Genomic DNA, 19632 nt, shown 5'->3' with positions numbered 1-19632 from the left:
GTGGAAGGTTTTGACCATAACACTGTACCCGCATCCGTCTTATGGTTACTTGGTTGCCAAGGTAAGGGGTATTTTCCCGCTTACTTTTGAATCTTTTTGAATTTTGAATTTTGAAATTCGAAAGGTTGGTGAGGATAAGAACAATCCAAACATCTGAAACGTCGTGTGACGGTTTCTTCTGACTGTGTCAGGACGTGCAGGAAGTTATGGTGACGTGACAGAACATGGTCATTCCAGTCGCTTTTTCAGGCGCGTGGGCGTGTTTTTTCGGGCGCGTGGCCGCGAAGTTACTGGCACGTCCTTTCAACAGCTGTTGCCAGCTTGCTTTTTGCCACGTGTCATAGTTTCATTGCACTGTCGATTTCTCTCTCCTCCGCATTAAATTCACCGCATTAATTGCGATTACTATATAAAGGGGAAGAGGGTTATTTGCAATTCACACTTTCACCTCTCTTCTTCTTCTTAGTGATTTCCGGCAAATACTCCCCTTTTTCAGGCAAGCATTTTCCCGAAATCACTTCTTTCTGCAAAAATGTCTTCTCATGATGCTGAAGCTGTAGCCGACGATAGGAGTACTGCTGGCGAGTGCCAGTGTGCTCTACATGTCGATCAGTACCAGTACATCGTCAGGAAGTTCATGCTCGAGTCTCTCGAGCCTGAGTTTCCTGAATCTCACCAGACTGTGTACGATGCCCCCAGTGGCAAGATCGGGGTATATGCTGCATTCTTTGTTTATGGAAACCTTAGGTTCCCATTGACAAAGTTTATGTACCGTGTCCTGGAGCGGCACGGGGTGCACCTGACCGAGGTGCATCCGATGGCGATTGCCAAGGTCCGGCACTTCGAGTGGGTGTGCCGGATTCTGGGTATTGAGCCCTACGTGGACCGCCTGATGACCTTCTATACTTGGAGGTGCGTCCAAGGGTGGTACACCCTGACAACCCGTATAAAGGGTTTAAAGATCTGCGTGACCGAGCGCAGTCTCCGATCGTGGAAGCGGGAGTTCTTCTACATCTCTGCCCGCGCCATCCCCATTGCTATGAAGTTCAAGAAGGGCCAAGCGCTTCCGAGCCTTCACGCTTCCAGCTACCAGGAGGCGGAATGGTTCGCGAAGATATCCCGGGTCCAATCTCCGGTTTACCGGTTTGCGGAGTCCGGGATGGTGCTGCTGGGGATGAGCCGGGTATGGAAGGATGCGTCTCGGTTTCCTATCCTTCTCGAATACGGTTTGAACTCTATTCCTTATGGTATATCTTGTCTTTCTTGCTGATATTAGTTTATTTTTCTAACTGTTTCTTTTCTTTCAGAGGGGAATAATTTGGAGTCGCTCCTGTTCCCGCGGGAGGCTGACCGTCCCGTACGGGTGGGCACTCGTGCTCTGGACGACAATGAGTTGCCCATCCTGGAGCAAACGGCGGATAGGTTTGTGGAGGTCTATCCGCCAGGCCAAGAGATCCTGAGCCACCGGCGGCCAGGTAAGGAGATATTTTTTCCCGAACCCCTCAATGCTGTACCCGCTGTTGGAAATCCTTACATCCTATCTTCTTCTGAGGAATCCGCAGATGGTCCTCCCCTTGTGCGGAAGAAGAAGACTGCTGCCGGCGTGAAGGGGAAGGAGAAGGCCACAGCTGATCCAGTGGTTCTATCTGACACGGAGTCAGATAGTGAAGAGGTGGCGGGGAAGCCCGGTGGTGAGAAGACCACTGCTCCGGAGGCTACGACCGTTACCTCCGGAGAACCAACGAAGACGACGGTGACCGGTACCAAGAGGCCGGCTCCATCGGGTTCCTCCCCGCCCGTCCGTACGTTCAGGGTCAAGAAAACCCGTAAGTATAATCATAATGCCTTTGTAGATTTGTCACTTCATAATTTTCTTTTAACACTTTCTTCTTTGTGCAGGCGTGGATGTTGACGCAATCCTGGGTGAAACGCAGGGGAGTACCTCCTCGCCAATGACGGTAGGCTCGGTTAGCCTTCCTGAGGCGTCGACCCAGTCGCCTGCGCCTGCATCCGCTGGTCCAGTTGCTCGTTCCATCGAGCCAACTGTTCCGGCCGAGATGACGTCACCGCCGGCCGTGAGTGCGATTTTTACAGCATCCTTCACGGAATCGGCGGTTACCGCTGCTTTTAAGGAGGCGGCGACCGCGGCGGAGACCACGACGGCGACCACGGCGGCTGCCACCATGCCCGCGCCACCGGCACCGACAGCCGGACCATCAGGTACGCGCAGGGCTTCCCGCCGATCTTTGCCACCTTCCCATCTGCCTGACCTGTTGGATGGATTTCCTTTAGGTTCAGGTGATGGGTTTGGCGGATATCGGCCTGTCATTGACCCTACAGGTGCGTAGGGTTCCTTTGTTTTTCCCCTTTTTTTATCATCTTTTCCTTACTGTCTTTGTTTCTTTTGCAGTGTCGGATTCCAATGAAGTGTATGTTCCACGATGGAACATACGCCGAGGAACAACCCTTCGTACCCCTGTGGAGTGCGTGGACTGGGCTCGCCACGCTGCTCCTCATGGTGCGTTGGGGGAAGCCATGGCTAGCTACCAGGAGGGTAGGCTAACCAATGAGCTTCGGGTTCTCCAGGCCCGGATGCAGCCGCGCATCGAGCTGCTCTGTCGTGAAAACGACAAGTTGAAAGCAGCTCGCGCCAAAGACGTATCTGAAGCGCGTGCTCTCCGGGAGGAGAACCAACAGCTGGCGGCAGCTGCCGCCGCCAAGGAGAAGGCCTTCAAGGCCCTCGAGGTTGAAGTTCAGGCGCGACTCGAGGCCCGTTCCAAGGCTGCCCAAGCTGTGAATGAACAGCTTCGGCTGGCCAGGGAAACTGCGCGAAACGCAACCGAGAGGGCTGCCCAGGCTGAAGCCGTTGCTGAGCCTCTGCGTTTGGAGAATGAGGAGCTGAAAGGCAAATTAGAGGCTCTCCAACGCGCTCATGATGCCTTGGCAATGGAAGATGCCAAGAAACTCCAGGAAATCCTGGACCAGAGGGGGGTGCTTGACCAAACCGAGCGGAAGCTTAAGGGCGTCGAAGAGGCTGCCGCTAAGGAAGTTTTACTTGCCAACCTTAACAAGAGCGAAGCCGAACGCGCCCATACCGAAGCTCAAGCTGCCCTCCAATGGCTTCTTCGAGAAGCGTTGCCTCAGGTATGTTTAGATTTATCTTCACGCATTTCTTTTGTAAGAAAAGGTTCTAATACTTGTATTTTTTTCTTTGTAGGTTGTGCGTCGGGTCTTTTCAGAGACCTCCTACGATGATGCTATGACCGCAGCCCTCAACGCTTCTCATGATGATGGGGAAAAGGCCGGCTTCATGCTTGGTCTAGGGTTTGTTGAGAAAGGCGTCCCGCCTTCCAACTTCCCTTTGTTCGATGTGGATACCGAAGCCATTTACGACCAAGCATTGAACCAATACGCCGCCTTCCCGCATCCAGTGGTGGAAAAGGTGGATGAAGTAGCTGTTGCTGATGATTGGTTAGCTGTCCTTAAAGCTTTCCTCGAACCACCCCGTTCTTCTGACGGAGCGGGTCCTAGTGAAGGCGGCCCTGAAGCTTGACCCCGAGGATCCCTTTCCATTGCTTAGACTTGTATAGATTCTCTTCTAGGCGGGTAGTAACCCGGCCATTCTTGTAATATATTATTGAAATATAAATCTTTTTTGCGTATAAGATTGTTATTTCCTTCTTTGGATTCCTTGCTTTATAAACTCATGACTTGCATACTTAGTTTAAGTTAGCAATTTTCCAAGTGTTCTAGAATAAGTTAACCTCTTGAACGTGGTTGATGATGGGTTAAAGTTTCGCTTCCTCTTCCGTGATTGTGCGGGTAGAACCGTCACTTGCACTTGGTAGGATGGCTAAACTTTAACCTTTATCTGACCTGCGTGCAGGTTTTCCTCATTTCTAAGTATTTAGGATAAGTTAACCTTTGAACGTGGTTGATAGTGGGTTAAAGTTTCGCTTCCTCCTTCGTGATTGTGCGGATAGAACCGTCACTTGCACTTGGTAGGATGGCTAAACTTTACCCATACCTGACCTGCGTGTAGGGTTTCCTTTTTTCCTTGTATTATTATTTTTTTTTTTTTTTTTTTTTATTTTTTTTTTTTTTTAGGATAACCTTTGAACGTGGTAAATGATAGTTTAAAGTTTTGCTTCCTTATTTGTGATTGTGCGGATAAGACCGTCACTTGCACTTACAAGGGTGGCTAAACTTTACTTACATCATACCTGCGTGTAGGTTTCCCTTATTTTTATCGTTGTGTTTATACGGGTTTTGCCGCCTTCCACACGTAACGACTTACTTCTCCCCCTTTATGTGGTAAACACCGGCACCAGTGGGGAGTTCATAAGAATAAAGGTAAACACATTATGAAAGGAGAATCATTTCCATTAGAAGTGGCTCTTGGCCTTTTCTTTACAAGTTTTGGAATTGATCTACATATAACATTTGCGTAATTGAGCTCCATTCCATGTTCTTGGGATGGGAGTGCCATCGAGCCTTTCGAGCCGGTATGCGCCCTTTCCCAGAACTTGTTTGATAACATATGGCCCTTCCCAGACTGGGGCCAACTTTCCTGGGCGTTCTTGGTTCGAAGCCTCGTTGTTACGCAGTATGTAGTCTCCTTCCTTGAAGTTGCAGAGTTTTACCCGCGTGTTGTAGTACTTTTGCATTTGTCGTTTGTAATTCTCTTCACGCACTGCGGCTAAGTCTCTGCGTTCCTCGGTTAGCATAAGATCCAACCGTCTTTCCGCATCATTGTCTTCTGGCTGACTCAAGACCCTTGGTGAGGGTAGACCAATTTCGACCGGAACCATGGCTTCCGTGCCATAAGTGAGGCTGAACGGGGTTTCCCCCGTACTGGCCTTCTTCAGCGTTCTGTTTGCCCAAAGGACGTGCGGAAGCTCGTCCACCCAGCTGGATCTGTGTTTCAAAAGTCTTTTCTTGATGCCTTCGACGATGCTCTTGTTTGCTCTTTCCACCTCACCATTACCTTGCGGGTGTGCCACTGAGGTAAAGGTGTGGGTGATTTGAAGTTCTTTCAGCCACTGTTGTAGCTTCTTGTCAGCAAAGTTGGTGCCGTTATCGCTCACCAAATTCTGTGGAAGTCCAAAACGACAAATTATAAATTCCCAAATAAATTTTTTGATATGCTTTGCGGTTGTTTGGGCTAAAGGTTTTGCTTCTATCCACTTGGTGAAGTAGTCGATGGCTACCACTAGGAACTGAACATTTCCTGCTGCTGTAGGAAATGGGCCTGTTACATCGATGGCCCACTTCTGAAATGGCCACGAAGAAGTGACTGGAACCAGTTCGTTTTTTGGGCGATGCGTGTTAGGTGCGTAAAGCTGGCAAGACCTGCATTTTCTGATGTATGCCAGTGCATCCGTATGCATCCCCGGCCAAAAGTATCCCGCGTTGTTTAGCTTGGCTACAACAGCGCGGGGGCCTGCGTGTACCCCACAGATGCCTTCGTGTACTTCCCTTAGGAGGTAGCCGGCATCTTGGTTGTCCACACATCTCAAGAGTGGGCCAAGAAAATTACGTCTGTAAAGGATGTCATTGACGAGTTGATAATTCAGTGCTTTACAGCGTAGTTTTCTTGCCTGTGTTTTTGACTCTGGTAGTATTCCTGCTGCAAGGTAATTTATTATTGGTGTCATCCATGTTTCTGTATTGTTCTGGATGACACAAATTTCCTTGTGCGGGACTGATGGTGCTTCGAGGAGTTCAATGCGGATGTCCTTTCCCAAGTGGGTGAAGGCTAGTGATGCAAGCTTGCTTAACGCATCCGCAGATTTGTTTTCACTGCGCTTGACGTGTATGACTTTACAATCACTAAAATCACGCATAAGGGTTTTTGCCTGGGCGAGGTACAGGGCCATGGTGTCATTCACAGCCGTGTATGTTCCATTTATTTGGTTGGCCACCAGCATGGAATCCACGTGGGCTTCTAAGTTTTTCACTCCCATCTTACGCGCAATTCTCAAACCGGCCAAGAATGCTTCATATTCGGCTTCGTTATTCGTACTTGGAAAGTCCAGCCGAATAGCGTAAGTATATTCTTGGCCTGCTGGGTTGGTTAATTTTAACCCTGCGCCTGAACCCTCGTTACTGGCTGCTCCATCAGTGTAGAGTCGCCAGACATCATTGGCGTCCTGTGCTGGGGAGGGTTGAGCCTCCTCCTGGCACTCTTTTTCCCGCGAAACGGGGACTTCTGCAATAAAATCGGCCAAGACCTGGCCTTTTATGGCTGGTCTTGGCTTGTACTTAATTGCATATTCTCCCAATTCAATTGCCCATTTGGCTAGACGTCCCGATAATTCGGGTTTGCCTAGAACATTTGAGAGTTTGAAGTTTGTGAGAATGGTGATTGGGTGGCCCTGGAAATATCGTCTTAACCTGCGTGAAGCGTGTATAAGTGCTAAGACCAATTTTTCGAGGGTAGAGTACCGGGTTTCTACGTCTGTTAGTACACGGCTAACATAATAGATTGGCATCTGGATGCCCTTTCGTTCTACTAGCAAGACTGCCCCGGTTGCTCTATCTGTTGCGGAAAGGTATAGGATTAACTCCTCTCCCGCTTGTGGTGCTGTAAGCGTTGGAAGTTCGATCAGGCGTGACCGAATCTCCTGAAAAGCTGCTTCCGCTTCTGGTGTCCAGCGGAAGTGCGTTTTCTTCAGGCAGTTTCTCAGTGTTGACACGAAAGGAAACGACTTATCCGCATGGTTTGCCAAGAAGCGATTAAGTGCGACTAGTCGCCCATTCAGTGTCTGAGCCTGTTTGATGGTGGTAGGTGATTCCATTTTAACAATGGCTTCGACCTTTTCAGGGTTCGCTCTAAAGCCATCTTTAGTAACAATGACTCCTAAGAACTTCCCTTCTTCCATCCCAAATGAACACTTGCTCGGGTTGAGCTTCATGTTTATCTTTCGGAGCGTGTTGAAAGTTTCTTCAATGTCTTTCAACATCGCCTCAGGCTCGAGGCTTTTGATGACCAAATCATCCATATAGACTTCCAAGTTTCTCCCGATTTGGGCATGAAACTCTTTATCCATTAGTCGTTGGTACGTGGACCCTGCATTCTTAAGTCCGAATGGCATCATTTTATAACAAAATGTACCATCGGGCGTCCGAAATGCGGTTTTGTCCTGGTCATCAATGGCCATGTGGATTTGGTGGTACCCCTTATATGCATCCAAGAAGCATTTAAGGCGAAATGGCGCCAACGAATCCACTTTGAGATCAATTTCTGGTAACGGATAACAATCTTTGGGGCATGCTTTGTTCAAATCTTTGAAATCTATGCACATGCGCCATTGTTTGTCATTCTTCGGTACCATTACGGGATTTGCAACCCATGTTTGATATCTACTAACGCGTACTATGCCTGCGTCAAGGAGTTCCTTGACTTGGGTTCTACACGCGTTAGTTTGTTCAGGCCCCATTACCCTGCGCTTTTGTACGATTGGCGTAACAGCCGGATCGCATTTGAGCTTATGCTCCGCCTTACTTCGGGGTACACCAGTCATGTCAGCTGGTGTCCACGCAAAGATGTCAGCGTTTTTCTGCAGTAAGCGCTTGAGTAAGGTGCGGGTGGGATCAACAATTGTTGGTCCAATGGTAACGGCCTGGTCGGGGTATTTGCCATTGAAGGCCCATTTTTCCGGTTCAGTGATGGTTGGTTTAGCCTTCTTCAGTTTGGGTTTAGATGAGACAGATGCAATGCATACCTGGGGAATGCCAGAGATCATTGCTACACCCTCAGCTGTTGGCCATCCCATCATGCCGTGGACTGAAGATACCACGGCGTTGAATCTTGCCATCCCATCTCTTCCGAATAGGATGTCGTATGTGTGGTGTGGCTTTTTCATCACGACAAAATCCACGTCTTCTGTGCGTGAATGATTCCCATCAGTAAGAGTAACGGGGAAAGATAGGATACCCAGGGGTGTTTCTGTACTGCCATCAAACCCTTCCATTGAAGCGTAGACCGTTTCCAAGCGTTCCTTGTCTTCATCATCCAGCTTATCAAAGAACTGCCTGTACATCACTGTCGACGAAGCGCCGTTGTCAGCAAGAGTGCGGGAGGTGATGTAGTGCCCCAGCTGGCTTCTGATGACGATGGGGCCTTCTTTGCTGGGGCCTCCTGGCACTCGCGGGAAGCGCACCTCAGCTTCCTTCCACGCGCATGGTTCTATCACCTGTCTTTTTCTTCCTCTGACCTTGCCATGAACCATGTTGATGCTGATGTCGACGGGCTTTCGTCCGTTACCTCTGTACCGGTTGTCATTCCTTCCTCCCTTCCTGATCGATGCCACGAGATGTGCAAGCCTTCCATCCTTAACAAATGTTTCAATAATATCCTTCAAGGATGTGCACTCTTCAGTACCATGACCCTTTGTCCCGTGGAAATCACAGGATTTGCTTTGATCCGCATTAGGTTTCTGCCGGATCGATGGGGCTTTGGGCCATGGCAATTTTTCCGTGGCAAATATCTCCGTGACGCTTTTTGTGAGTGGCGTCCACCGGTGTTTTCGATTTGAAGGGTGTGTGTTGTCCCTTCCGCCAACAAGAGGGCGAGAGCTGGATGAGGTGTCAAAGTTTACCCTTGACTGCCAAATACCTAGCCTCCTCTTTTTGTTCTGCCGGGCGATCCGGACATTGTTCTCTCTTGTCCTCTGCGTGTAGAGGTGCGTACTCTGGGGGAGGTCCCTTCCCAGTTGCTTTTCCGTCTCGGCAAAGCGCTTTGCCGCCGTCATGATGGCATCCCATGTGGATGGCATGCCATCCTTACCCGTCAACGTGCGGATAAGTTCTGGGTATTCGGCGCCTTGGATGAAGGCGGCGCGAACCAGATCCTCACTTATGTTGCCGAGACTAAGCTTTTTAGAGTTGAAGCGAGTGATGAAGTCTAGTAAAGATTCATCCTCCTCTCTCACGCAGTTGAGGATCGTCCACTGCACTTCAGTGTACTTCCTCTGTTGGCTGAAGTGCTGGCTGAACTTGTTCTGAAAGTCCGCCCAGTCATATATGTGGTGGATCGGTAAACGATCGAACCATGCCCTGGCTGCTCCGACCAGAGTCATCTGGAACATGTAGCACCACGTGGGTTCCGTCCAGTTGCTGACGGTAGCCCCCGCAATGAACCTGTTCAGATGGTCGTCTGGGTCGGATAGACCATCATAAGTGCCAATGTTTGACATTTGTTTGGCACTTCTCGGGGCGATTGCCTCCGCAATGTCTCTTGCGAATTTTGACCTTCCTGCATTTGTGGCAGTTGGTCTAAAGGTTTTGGAGAAGTCACGCGGGTTTCTCTCCGCGATTGGTTTAAAAGCTTCCCCAAAATTCCTTTTTGGTTGGACGTCCGTGTCCTTACGCTTCCCTTTCGCCTTATGGCGAGGGTTCGCGTCGGTATCAGACTCCAACTCGTCTTCTGAGTACTCGCAGTCACTGCTCATATTGAGGTGTTGGCGAGTACTGGTGAATTCGTCAGCCTGTTGAGCTGAACGCAAGCGTTCATCCAATTCGGCTTGGAATTCTCTTTGCCGTGCTTCGGCCCACGCCTTCACTTGATCTAGTGTTTGGCGAGGGACCTTCGTTCGTTTTTCCAGTTGGGTATCGGTGAACCCCAATGGAATATTTACTCCACTTGCCCCGGCTTGGGTAGTCGGGGTAGTGTTCGTAAGGATTGTATAACCGCCGGTGTTCCCCCCAGTTGCTGGGGTGGTTACCGGGGTTTCTTGGTCAGTTACAGGCCTTTGGACCGGAGTAACGTTAACCATTTCTTCAGAAATTGTGAAAACTAAAATAGTTCTAGCTTTTATGCACGGATGGCGCCAATGAAGAAACACTAAGTGACCCGGTACAGATTATAGATAATCTGGGGGTTAAGTAATGTTTCCCACGAATGAGGTCTAGCTGAGAAGGCTGTTCTTCAGGAGACCTGCAAAACAAACACCGTAAGCTCGTCACTGAGAAGGGGGGGGTTCCTCCTTGTGACCACCCTCCGGCGTGAGAATCAGACTAGGTTGCTCTGAATATAAGTGTATATTAAGAGATTGCTAGATAACTGGATAGCAGATGATCTTACCATTCCAAGATGTTGGAGTATTTATAGCCGAAGGTAGGTTTTCTAGAAGATACAGCCGGCTGAATAGTATTCCTGTTCAACCAACAGTGGACTATGCACAGGCCATACTGGTTGGTGGGTAGGTTACGGCCAACAGTAACAAAGTCGGCTGCACTATTCCACCAACTGTAGATTATGCACGTCCTACTTACTGTGGATTGTACGCAGGCCATGCTGGTTGGTGAATAGGTTACGGCCAACAGTAACACTATTCCACTAACTGTAGGCCGCGCATGCTCCTCAGTAAGGGTTGGTGAGTAGGCAGCGGCTAATAGTGACAAACAGTACTAGAGGGTGCTCCTCCTCGTCCTGTTGTCGATGAGCTGTCACCCTGTGATTGGCTCATGGGCTGTTCTGGTCAGATCGTCTGTCCTATCCATACTTCTGTAGGTATGGTACAAGAGATCTTTCAGAATCAGACTGGCTCATTTAGGCGGGATTGTTCCCGCCTTGCTCATCCCTTCATGTGACTACTGAAGTAGCTAATGTCTTGTGCGTGTAGCCCTGCTGTCTGCGGGTAGCCTTTCCTGATGGCTTGTATCCGCAACTGCGGGAACAGGCGGGGTACTTCACCATTGGGAGGCTTTCCCTGCGTGTTCAGCTTGTGTACTGCGCGTAAGATCCTATGAGCATGGTGGGTCCTGCGGGAGCAGATGGCCTTTGCGCAGACGTCCCTGCTCCAGGTGAGTCTTGCGGGACCAACTGGTCTCTGCTGGGACCTACCTCTTCACATGGTTATCCCAGTTATCTCCTTCTGTAGTTGGAACAAATGTTTTAACTATTTCCATCACATATATATTATTTTATAAAATGTTCAATAAAATTATGATAAATAAACTTACATTGCCGATGAAATATTCTTGTCTGAATACTTGATGGTTTTGACGAAACTTGATGACCTCAGCAAAGAATCTGAAGCAATCGTTCTTCCTTGCATCCAGCTAACGGGTCGAAGTAAAAGTCGATCATTGATTAAAGATCACGGTTTCTATGATGAGATGTTATGAATCTAAAAATAAACGCACGTACTTGTGACCATTGAAAGTGGTTTATAGCAGTATCATGTCCATAGCTATTATTATTTCCACTGCGAGTATGACCATATTCATCTCCCATTAACATCATCGGTACACCCTACAAGTAGCAAAAACACCATTAAGTGCCACATAAAACTTATAAATCATTTTTAAGTTTTATTTTATTAATATGTATAACACGTATTATATGATGCAAACAAAAGGATAAAATAAATAAGAACTGTGATTTTTGTAAAATGTGAAGTGCAGAAAAAGTCAATAAGAAAAATAAAGAGAAACATATCACGGGCATAGAAAATGTTAAAATTAATACCATTCCACAAAGAAAAGAAAAAATCTAACAGAATTAAAAATTAGAATAATCGAATTAATAACTAAACGAATAACAATTCACAAAACACCTGCAGCATCAATGTCATTGTTCATCATCACCGAAACTATCTATGCTTTTATTCTCATATTCACTTTCGTAGACTTGATATCTCTAATGCCACATCATCCCCATCTTCATCATCTCCAAATCCACCATTCTCAAAATCCAAATCATGAAAACCATCAAAAACACTCTTCTTTGACTTTTGACTTGTCATATTGGCTATCAACTTGCATATAACATCTTGGGGACACTTTAAAAATGCTTTCGAACTTCAACTTCTATAGCATCCGATTACATGTTGTTTCAGTAAATCCCTTCTTTGGTCACTTCTCTATCACACATGTCTTAGCATAAACTATATTTCCAACCGGGATCGACTTTCATTGATTAAAAATAAAAAAAGGAAGAAAGGGGATTGGGATTTTAGGCTTAAAAAATAAAAGTCCAAATTCCAAACAAACAATGTGGTGTTGACCTGAATAAAATGAATGCCCGGACTTTGAACGCACTCACTTAAGCCTTAGAGAAAGGTCCCAACCTTGTGTTTACCTGAAGTCGCCTAGCCTAAGTGCCTAGTTGCGCCTTTCGGCGCTATGATTACAAGCACCAACAAGGTTTTAAAATGCAAACGCATCGCTGAAGTTGATGAGATTCGATTCAATGGTGTACATGTGATGCGATTTGATGACATATTATGTAGCGTCTTATGCAGTTGACCAGTTTGAACAAATTAGACCATGGATTGCAATTGGCCCAAGTTTTCAAATCTGATTGAACTAATCTAACAATCAATTAAACAAATCTGACTATCGATTGAGCAAGAGGCTGGTTCCATGACTCGCACCTGTGACCTCCAGGTTACATGGCAGCAGCCTTACCATCGCTCCAAGGTTCGCCCAACAATAACTAACCAGAAACAACTTCAATAGTACTCTAGTGAACAATATATCATTAGACATTAGCACACTGAATAGAATGGATAATGGTGACTTGAAATCATGGATTGTATGTATGAATGGTAACCACATATGACAACTGAACATTAACTACGACAGGATTGTGATTAAAGCACCCACATGTGGTGGTTGGCATGGGGACAGCAAGAAGTAATTATACATGGAGAAAATAAACCATTGAAGCTATGAAGAAACCTATATTAACTAGAAAACGAGATATAACCACATAATTATCTTTAACGAATATAAACCGGGCGTTATGCAAGAAGTAATATGTGTAAATACCTGAGATATCATTAATACCAAATGAAAATTCTTCATCTGCCTGAAACGTAGGGCTTTGATGTTGGCATCAGATGTTTCACCTGTGAAGCATATGCAAAATAAAGATAACTCATTACATATTCTTAAACCTAGGGGTGGCATTAAAATCAACAGAAGTATTAAAATATAGAGAAATACGGTTTAAGAATTACCTTCATGCCCACAATTCCATCTAAGGTTATCATTACTTCCATCATTGCCATTTTCTCCATTGGCATCATTGTGCTAAAAATAACATAAAAGATGGACATGATAGGTACATATTCTCAAAATTAAAGAATTAAGACAAATTTAATTATAATAGTAATACCTTGTAATTATATGACACGAGGTCATAGAGAGTAAATCCATCATGCGCTATAACAAAATTGATTCCATGATATGGCTTGCGTTTGTTTACCTATAGAGTAAGTGACATTAAAATGCTATTTCTCAATATCCCAAAAAATAACAAGTTTCATTTTTAGCAATTTTGAGAATGACAATTATATCTTAATGAATGAAGAATATTTGAAAGGCAAAGATAGATACATGTTGAAGAACTTACTTTGTATAAATCAGCAGAACCAGCAACTCGAGTTGCAAATCTTCCCTTCATACCAATGTCACCCTATACTTTGATCAAATAACATTTAAAGACAAAAAATACCCTTGGCCTTGAGAAAAACCTGTAAAAAATGGTAAAAGGTTCGTGACTTAGTAGATTTACGCTTTAGCTTACTTTTATAAATCTTCTTATATCATCACGATACATTCCGTTCCATTCAGCCCACCTGCCAATTTAAAACATAAAATCAAAAACATTATAATTGATTAATTGTGATCAAGTTTTTAAACAATATTACTTGGCATTTTATTGCTAACCAACCATCATTCTTGCAACAACACTAGAACACTAATATTTCATGCAATTTTTTTTTTAAATAAGTGTATATAAAGAACAAGAAATCATTTCAAGCACTTCTTGACCAAATTTCATTGAAAACTGATATGTTCTTAATTTGCATATTCTCAACAAACGTATATTGGCCTTTCTAATAGACCAAAGTTACATAGTTGGAATTAAAGAAAAGTCCAATATACTACCAAACGAACGTGAACAGAGCATGCTCGTTAAACAAACAAACGACTGACCACAGACAACTAAACAAGCGGGATTTTCTTGTTCGTGTTCGCTTATTAAGAAAATGAGTGTTTGCTTATGTTTGTTCGTTAATAGTATAAACGAAAGGTTCACAAACGTAAATGAATGGACATAACTGAATATATATGAATGAACACTAATTAAAAGTAAACATGAACATAAATATTCTGAGCCTAAAATTTAATAAAACTAAACTTAATTGTAATGGGCCTAAAAGATTTAGTTGACTATGTAAATATATGAATTTAAACAAATGTTAAAATGACAAACATAAATGAGAATAGGATGTTCTCATGTTCGTTTGTTTAACTAATTGAACAAAGAAAGTTGTTAATGTTCGTTCGTTTATAGAATCATTTATAGACGAACATAAATGAACTTCCCGCCTAACAATTCACTAAAGGTTCGGCTCGTTTACAGGCCTATACTCAACAAACGTACATTTTTGTTTCTAATAGACCAAATTTCCAAAGTTAGATTTTTAAAAAAGGTCCAATATAGTATAAGTTTTATTATTACCTGTCCCAGTTTGGAAACTTTCCAACAAGATACAGGCCTCCACAATCCCACGGATCAGAGATAATTTTACACCTCGAAAGTGTACTATCTTTTGCTATGGCCTGCTCCATTTTATTAAAATACTATTACTTTCATAAATCATAAGTATAAGAGACCAATGAAATTTTAAAATATTGTTTTTTCTTATACTATTTTCTGCCAAATGATGAAAAGTTATTCTTACCCTAATAAGCGGAGGAGCATCAAGAGGAGAACCATCTGAACCCCGACAAAGAACACTTGCAAGGTCAAAGCGGAATCCATCCACATGATACTCAGTCACCCTTAAATAGTTGATTAAAATTTAATTCATAAAAAATTATATGTATAATAAACAAGAAGCAGCAATCATCATCATCATCATCATCGTACTCAGTATATCCCACCAATAGCAAAGCTATGGTAGGGTCTGAGGAGGGTAAGATGTAGACAGCCTTACCTCTACCCCGTAGGAATAGAGAGGCTGCTTCCGGTGAGACCCCCAGCTCGATGGTAGTTTTGCATCAAGCCTTGGACATAAGGCACATAACACTCAACCATTGGGACACCGGCCGATTGGTGCATGTACCCTTGTCTTTCGGCTATCAACGCTACCACATGATGCCTGATTAACCTTCCGCCACTTTTAACGTTATTTTCACAAGATTAGTAAAATAACGTCAAAATTAGTGCAATTTCACTTTAGCCCACCTGAGGGTTCACACATATACACATTATATGCGCGCACCCAAGCAGGGCATAAACAAGAAGCAGCAAGTAATCTAAAAAAAAATTAAAAAATCCAGAACCTTACCAGTGCCTTAAGCTGTTAAGTATCAGTTCCATGACAACAGGGTGATTACAGTTCAACGTGTTACCTGCTCATTGTTATAAAAATAAATGGCGATAAGATAATAGTTTGAAATCCATATTATAAATGTGTTAAATAAGACAGTTGATATATTTTGTTAAAGAACTTAAGAATAATGTGATGGAGGATGAAATTACCACAGCCTGAGAAGTTCAATAGTTGGCCATTACCATCAACCATGTAATATGTCTATAAATAAGACGATACACAACATCAAATCATCAATAGTACGTAACTTTGATTTTAAATAAGACATTAATCTAAAATATTAAATTGCATACCTTGTTATCTATGCCTCTGAAGGATGTGGTATATGGGTATTTATCATCAGCCTCATTGGTATGGTTGTAAACCACATCCAAGATGACCTGTAGTGTTAAATAATTTCCATAAAAAGCAGTTAGATTGTTAGTTACCTAATTAACTACATAAACAAAGTTCACTAAATATAAATGTAATACCTCGATTCCCGCAAGGTGCAAAGCTTTGACCATTTCTTTGAACTCCTGGGAAGCAGCAATAGGCCCTCCACCAGCACTGGCATAACGGGCCATTGGGGCAAAGAAATTTATCGTTGAATAGCCCCATGTGTTAATCTTCACAGTTAAGATTTCAGTTATTCAGCTATAATATTAGTAATAGTTATAATTTCCACATTTTAGGAAGAAAATCAGTTAGAAAGATGTGACAGTCAATAAAAGGGTAAATAGCATTAGAAAGTAACATGGTCAAAATTACACTGACGTCGGCTGCCATGTCATTATTATGACTGGGTCAGGTTACCTTCAATCAATATATTTGAAAGTTTATTACCTTAAATTAGAATTTTGAAAATTTTTATGGTTATCATGTCAAAAATATAAAATTTTCTAGGCTTGTAAATGAACCAAACGAACAGAAAATGTCCGTGTTCGTTTATTGAAAAAATGAACATTTTCATGTTTGATTATTTCACGAACACTTAAAGGAACGAATATTTATTGTCCATGTTCGTTTATTTCATCCATTCAGAATATAAACGTAGACATAACTAAACGAACAATGTGTCGGCCCTAAAAAGTTATCAAAACTATACTAAATTGTAATGGGCCAATAAAATTAAATGAATATATTAAGAATGTAAATGAGCGAAGTTAAACAAACATAAACGAATTTAACTGAACGGACGTAAACAAATATTCACGAACACAAATGAATGAACGAGACGTGTGTTCATGTTTGTGACTTCGTTCGTTTAACTAAATGAACAAAACTGTTTGTTCCATGTACATTCGTTTATCAAACTAAACAAACATAAACATAAACGAACTTCCCGCTAAACGGTTCAGGAACTTTCACTGAACGTGTGGTTCGTTTACAGGCCTAAATATACAATTAGCCGGTTAGCCCTCAAGAAAATAAAACAGTATTCAATGTACCATGTGATCTCTAGGATTTGGGAGCCTTTGGAATTCAAATTCATCAAACTCAAAGACCGGAAGCAATTCCACTGCATTAACCCCAAGCTCCAGAAGATGTGGTATCTTTAACATAAAAATCTCATCAGAAATATTATATGAAAAAGATCGGGATAACTTATAATCAAAGTTCAAAAAATTAACTTAAAAAACTTGTACATTACCTTATCAATCACACCACGATAGCTGCCACGAATGTTTTCTTCCAATCCACTAGATCTATCAGCTGTAAACGCCCTTACATTCATTTCATACATCGGCAGCAATTGCAACAAGACCAGTAAAAAAGTCAATGTTATAAAAATACGAACATAAAAGTAAAATGATATATAAATAGTACTTTTTTACCTCTGGTATGTTTGGTAGTTCATAATTGTCTCCCCAATCAAATGGCAAGCTGCTAAAATCGTAAGTACCATAAAGTTTAGAAAATTTATCGGTCGAATCACCAAAAATCCGGCGACCTGATAATAACTTGGCATAAGGGTCTATAAGAACAACACTGTTGTAAAATCTATGCCCTTCATGCCAATTTTGTGGACCATCGATTTTGTAACCATATATAACATTGCTTCGAGGTAGTTCCTACAATTAGTTCTCATTTTGTTAGTTATTTGGTAGGCTTAAAACAAACAATATTCAGAAATAAAAAAGTAATTAGTTAATTACCTGAACACATATGTGCCATATATCTCCAGTTTTGTTTGCACGCGGGTCCAGTTTCAGCTCAATCATTTCATCATTTTGTTCTGATGTGTTAATTTCCCTATATCAAATGAGATTTTACTGATAACTTTTCTTTTCTGCTATGTTTGATTGTATTAAATAAAAGAAAACCCAATTTCACCAATCGGGATGTGACAAACAAAGTGTAACTGAAGTTGCATGCTGTGAAAAAAGGGCAAAATTGATTCCGTTTTCGGTTTCCGAGACTCCAAGAGGATTTGGTAGGCCTGGAATGCTTTTCAATGATGGAGCGGTTTCTGATATTACTGCAACTTCATCCTGTAACAAAGTTTATAATTAATCATATAAAATCTATACTTAATAATATTTAAATGGTTGTGCCACGTGTCACAATTCTGTGAGCCCAAGATCCTTTTTCCCACTTATGTTTTTTACAGCTTCTTTGCCTTTAATATTTCTTGTCCTTAATCTCCTTAATTACAAATTCAGTTTCTATATATTCTACTTCTTCCTATCTATAACAATTTCCCTACATATCTTCTATACCTGACAATATTTTCTTTGTTCAACCCGTGCAATACACAGGTTTCCAACCAAGTCTTATATTATATAATTATGTATGTGCGCCTAATGAAAACTACCTCAATCACGACCTCTTCTGCCCGCTGACTGAATACAAAAGCAGACTTGTGGTTCATTCGTTCTGATCCCTTAACCTGAGCCAAGAGCTTAGTCATGAGTTTGGCCGTAGTAAACGAATAAAACAAATTGAATTGGTCAAGGGATATTGAATAGAGGGAATACCTTACCGGAAAATCCACTCACAAAACTTTTACTCAATGCGTTTCTAGTCCAAATTACTCTGTTTGTAAACACACAATTGTAAAAATAAAATCGTTTTAACAAGAAGCATGAATAGAATAGCTCAAATAATTACATAGAAGTTAAGAATTGAGTTTCAGTTGGTATCTTTTTCATCTTCCATTCTCTTGAGTTCATTCAATTTTTAACTTAGGGTTTGAAAATATAACACTTAGCTGGATATAATGCATTCTCAACAGACAATATAATCATAAGTTAACATCTACCAAGTGTTTAATAAAAAGCAAGAATAGAATAGCTAAATCTTCTATGTCATGCATTGGTTGATCTGGAAAGCAAGAAACGACAAGAATATTCTGATAACGGTTGATAAGGCGGTTAACGAGATTAAAGCAACATCGTTTTTGTGGATGAGAAACAGGAGTAGAAGATCGAGTTTAGTATGGCAGGACTGATGCATGTTTAACTTTATTAAGTTTCCAATTTAGTTTAGTTTTGTTGGTTCCGGTTTCTTTGTTCATTTCCTTGTTTGTTAACTTTTTAGCTCTTATTCTGTAATGAATCCAGCCTTCCAGAAAAACAAAAAAAAATCTACCAAATCCATGGAGAATAATAATAATAATAATAATAATAATAATAATAATAATAATAATAATAATAATAGTAATAATAATAATAATAAATTAGTAATTTACATGCAGATGATTTAGAATGTGAGGTAGATTGAAATTGTTCGGATATTCAAAGCGTAATTAAGAGAAACTTGTAAGCTACATAAAATACTTTCAGCTCAAACAATGCTTTATAATTTCAAATTACTCCTAAAATATGAGCCACGTACATTCACAATGCCTCATCAGAAATTAAGCAGACTACATAATAATAATAATAATAATAATAATAATAAGCTAATAGGAATTTGAAATATGATGAATGAATTAGGCATATCCAATTACAAAGCACATAGCTAATAATATAATATATAACAACGAAATTGTCAAGAAAGCATTATAAAAAAACGAAGGAATACCCCATGGAAGCAGTGTTGCGAAAGGCAGAAGGATGAATGACATTGGTGATGAGCTTTGAGGAGGAAGAATCATAAAAGGATGATGATGATGTCTTGAGAATCATGATGACGTATTACGGAAACAAGAAGCGGTTGAAGAAAAGCATCTGGAGTCAGTGATGAAAACACACAGTCAAAAGTGAAAAGAGTGTGTGTGTTGGTTGAGTTTGAAGATATTTGTGAGTGATCCAAGAGAGAAGAGGTTGGTTTCAGTGTTACGACAACG

At 42.2% G+C, this 19632-nt stretch overlaps 1 protein-coding gene across 1 annotated transcript; it reads right to left on the bottom strand.

The window, feature by feature from the left end:
• Nucleotides 1–10853: 10853 nt before the first annotated feature.
• Nucleotides 10854–19632, bottom strand: LOC143581737 (isoamylase 3, chloroplastic-like). The gene is made up of 21 exons (XM_077064450.1): nt 19368–19632; nt 18325–18377; nt 18157–18231; nt 17676–17833; nt 17498–17594; nt 16993–17413; nt 16790–16894; nt 15833–15967; nt 15653–15739; nt 15509–15560; nt 15315–15378; nt 14706–14805; nt 14483–14583; nt 13541–13592; nt 13367–13429; nt 13130–13219; nt 12972–13044; nt 12781–12860; nt 11156–11260; nt 10969–11067; nt 10854–10880 (listed from the first exon to the last, which is right to left on the bottom strand). The coding sequence occupies exons 6-21, from the start codon at nt 17083–17085 to the stop codon at nt 10854–10856; spliced, it is 1326 nt and encodes a 441-aa protein (XP_076920565.1). The 5' UTR covers nt 17086–17413; nt 17498–17594; nt 17676–17833; nt 18157–18231; nt 18325–18377; nt 19368–19632.

This window comes from Bidens hawaiensis, unplaced genomic scaffold (assembly GCF_021521415.1).
Source record: "Bidens hawaiensis isolate Kalapana, Puna unplaced genomic scaffold, B.hawaiensis_p1.1 tig00001511_1, whole genome shotgun sequence".
Lineage (NCBI taxonomy): Eukaryota > Viridiplantae > Streptophyta > Magnoliopsida > Asterales > Asteraceae > Bidens > Bidens hawaiensis.
Note: the sequence above shows the minus strand (reverse complement) of the source record. Positions and strands in the feature narration are given on the sequence as shown.